Below are 3,579 nucleotides of genomic sequence, written 5' to 3'. Positions count from 1 at the left end.
TATTTGAAAAAATTATATTTTGGGTCCTATGCTTTATCCATAGGACCCGTTTTGTCCCTATTCTCAAGAATCACTGAACTAATGTCATATGCACATTAGGAACAATTGCTCTTTAGTTTGTTTGGGGTTATTTATTGTATTTTTAATTAACGTACAGGGGCTGGACTGATGTTAACCACCAGCTTGACCTTTTGTCTTGTTAGGAAGGCTTCAATTTTTGATGCAGAACTGTATTGCAGAATCATTTTTAATAATATGAAATAATCATAAAATAGTTTTCAAAATTTTTCATCTTTGCCTTTCAATCATGTAAGCGCTGATTTTATCAAGAGGCTGTTTTAAAAATATTAATCTCATCATTAGGTTGTTCCAGTCAGGGAGATGAAGAAGTTCTGTCACCTGTCTACCAACATCCTGATAGTCAGCATTTCACTGATTGTCTTCTGTCGTCCATGTGAGTTTGTTTGTTCACTCCCTTTTATTTGGAGACGTCACATAAATCACTTCTAGTCTGAAATATTTGATTCTGATGTTGTTCAAAGGCTCCACATGTAATATGAAGATGAATTGGTGTTTGTGGATCATGAACTTTCTCAGCAGGGGGATTTACCTACATGTTGTTTTCATAATTTATCTGTTTTACAGGTGCTTCTGCTGATTGCGGTTTGATAGAAGCACCAGTCCACTTACAGGCACCAAAGGAGATTGAAGCTCTCCTTGGATCTTGTATGGAAATTCCATGTAGATTTTCTACTATGCCAGAATTTGACACCAGGAAACCCATTTATGGAATCTGGCTGAGAAATAGGCCATTTAATTGGAAAGGAAATGTTATTTTTAACAGCAGTGGAACAATTAACAAGCATCGAATGGAAATTATTGGAGATTTGAGAATGAAAGACTGCAGCACTCGGATTGTTGCGGTAGAAGGACATCATTCAGACAGATACTTCTTCAGAATTGAAAATGTGGGGATGAGGGCAACATTTTGTGCTGATGCTATTCTGATATCAGTTATAAGTAAGAGAAATGTTTCTTAATACTCTGTGATATATTTTAACTGTAGTCATGTTTTAAAAATCACAAATTTGCAAATGTAACCAGAATTGTAACCAATGTTTCATATGCAGTCTGATTAGGAAAAAGTCAGCAAAATAAAATATCAGATATAAACAAATTGCAAATCAGATGTAGATATGCACTGTTCACAAATATTGTAAGCAGACAAATATGATACATGAACCAAATCTAAATTGAATCTGAGTCTAAACTCATGCAAAGAATAACATATTTACTACAGCTGATAGAACTCTCTGGTAGAGGCTCTTTGATGCCCTGGGCGAATCACCTTTCGGGTAGGGTCATCGCCAACACATTCTCTCGACTACATTCACATAAACAGCTTACTCATCCCCAGCACAAAACTTAGCACCATGACAGACCCTCCCTTCTCTGCTGATGCCCTATTATTTACTGAAAGGTACCGTTCTCATAAACTTTTCTCATTTTACCTTTACAAAAGTTCATCATTGACCCTTTACAACAACGTCACTTAATCATTCAAAGCGCCATGACGGATGTTGAAAGTGAGGGACGGGAGTATTGAACAGAGTCACTGAAATTGTTTTCCCAAGTTGCTTTTCCCAGTTTATTCATGGCTTCTTCTTCTTCCAGTTAAGCTAATTTGTCTGTAAACGTAACACACGTTTCCCCTAACACTGGAGCAGCCTTAAAAACGTACTAAAGAAGAGTTTTTACCATACATGTTAGTCTACATGACTCCATGGTTACTGACGGTTAGACGCGTACTTTCTCCATAATACAACATTTGATATCTTTCTAATCATACTTACATATAAAGAATATGAACATTAGTCTTCTTACCTTGTAAAAAGTGTTCACCTCAAATCTGCGGTTACACTGAGGGCTGACAGTCATTATGATTGACGGCTGATGTCCAGCACTGCCGTCTCTTTCCTCACTACAAGTTATAAGATAAAATGACAAGTTTGCTTTGCATCCTTGCCTGTTTGTGCAGCCGACCACACAGCATCCTCTGACCATTTTTAAAGTTAAGTCAACTAACGAGAAGTAATATAAGGTTACAGATGTCTGTTTTTAGACTAACTTTTAAATAGCACACTGGTTGTTTTGACGTCTGTCATGGCGGAGTTTGCGTCAGTCTGTCACAGGTAAAGGGTCAATAAAGGCAATGTTTCATGAAATTAAAAGCTTGTTAAGTAAAATGGTGTTGTAGATTTAATGCCCAAATAATCAAGACTGTACTTTGTGTCATGTTTCATTTAATGACATGTCTGTTTTGAAACCACAGATTCTCCTTGGATTCCCATCATTAATGTTTCTGGAAGTGATTTGAAGCAGCATCAGTCTGTCACTATAACTTGCTCAACTCATACTCCCTGTTCACGGAAACTTCCTGAACTCACCTGGAATCTCAAAAACGACTCTCGCAGAAAACTAGAGAAAAATATTGATGGAGCCTTTACAGCAAAAATCCAGGAGACCATCACTCTGTCACACATACATGATGGATTCAACATCAGATGTTCTGCCAGATATCCTGTGAAAAGAGGTTTCAAACAGACAACAGCGAAAGTACAGACTCTCAGTGTTTCACGTAAGTGATCCTATCAGCATATCATGGTTCATGTTTATTCCATTTACTTGATCAATTTACAATATTGTGATATTTAAACCTAGTCAACCGGTGTTGAAATTCCACCTTGTCTTTGTAGGCCGAGCTACAAGAGCCAGCTCTCTGATAATGCTATGCTAACTCTTTGCAAGGAAGTAATTGGAAATAATCTAAATTAATTTTAGGATTTAACTATATTTGAAAAATTATGCGAGTTCAATGCCTTTGTTTCCATACAAAATATCCTTTTTTTAAAGTAGAAAACATATCATTTTGGGTTACTAAGAAATATTATGGGTCAATTTAATGACATTCATTTAGGCATGTTTTGAATGTTTCATGGTAATTAAAAAATACATAATGTTTTGGAGATTTTGAGTCACAACTTTTCACAAGTTTTAATATAATTAATATAAACTGAAGGGAAAACAAGTTATAAAATATTTCAGATTTTAAAGCACTGCAGCAATCTTAATGTCTAACTTACATGATATTGATGTTGACTAAAAGCTCTTTGAATGTTGTTTCAAATAAAAGTTTTAGTAATCTACCTGTATAAAGTAAATGTGTCATCTCATTTTCCTCAGATGCTCCTGTAACCACAAAACCATCCATCAGTCCATCAGGTTTGGTGTCAGCAGGTACCAGGGTGAAACTGAGCTGTAACGGCAAAGCCAAACCTCCCATTACCAGCATCGCCTGGTTCAGAAAGAGCAAACATGGAGAAGTTAAAGTATCTGAGGAGCAGGTTTACAGCTTCAGTGTTACTCCTACTGAAGAAGGAGACTATTACTGTGAGGCCACAAATGAGCTTGGTAGTGAGAACTCGACAACCACCTGTGTTGACATCATTGGTAATGCATGTTGTTTTATTTACATATTTACAACCAGTGTTTCTCAACCCTGGTCCTAACTGCCCCCCT

At 36.5% G+C, this 3,579-nt stretch overlaps 1 protein-coding gene across 1 annotated transcript in view; it reads left to right on the top strand.

The window, feature by feature from the left end:
• The first annotated feature begins 1,570 nt into the window (after window positions 1-1,570).
• The window catches only part of LOC106941102 (vascular cell adhesion protein 1-like), a 6,724-nt gene continuing 4,715 nt past the window's right edge, over window positions 1,571-3,579 (top strand). The window contains exons 1-2 of the mRNA XM_015024038.1: window positions 1,571-1,586; window positions 3,244-3,510. Of these exons, the coding sequence (XP_014879524.1) occupies window positions 1,571-1,586; window positions 3,244-3,510 (283 nt within the window). The remainder of the gene's footprint in view (window positions 1,587-3,243; window positions 3,511-3,579) is intronic.

The sequence above is a fragment of the Poecilia latipinna genome, unplaced genomic scaffold (genome assembly GCF_001443285.1).
Source record: "Poecilia latipinna isolate Pla-1442-1.1 unplaced genomic scaffold, P_latipinna-1.0 Scaffold3498, whole genome shotgun sequence".
NCBI classification, from domain to species: Eukaryota; Metazoa; Chordata; class Actinopteri; order Cyprinodontiformes; family Poeciliidae; genus Poecilia; species Poecilia latipinna.
The sequence above is the reverse complement of the archived record's forward strand: the minus strand, read 5'-3'. Positions and strand labels throughout refer to the sequence as shown.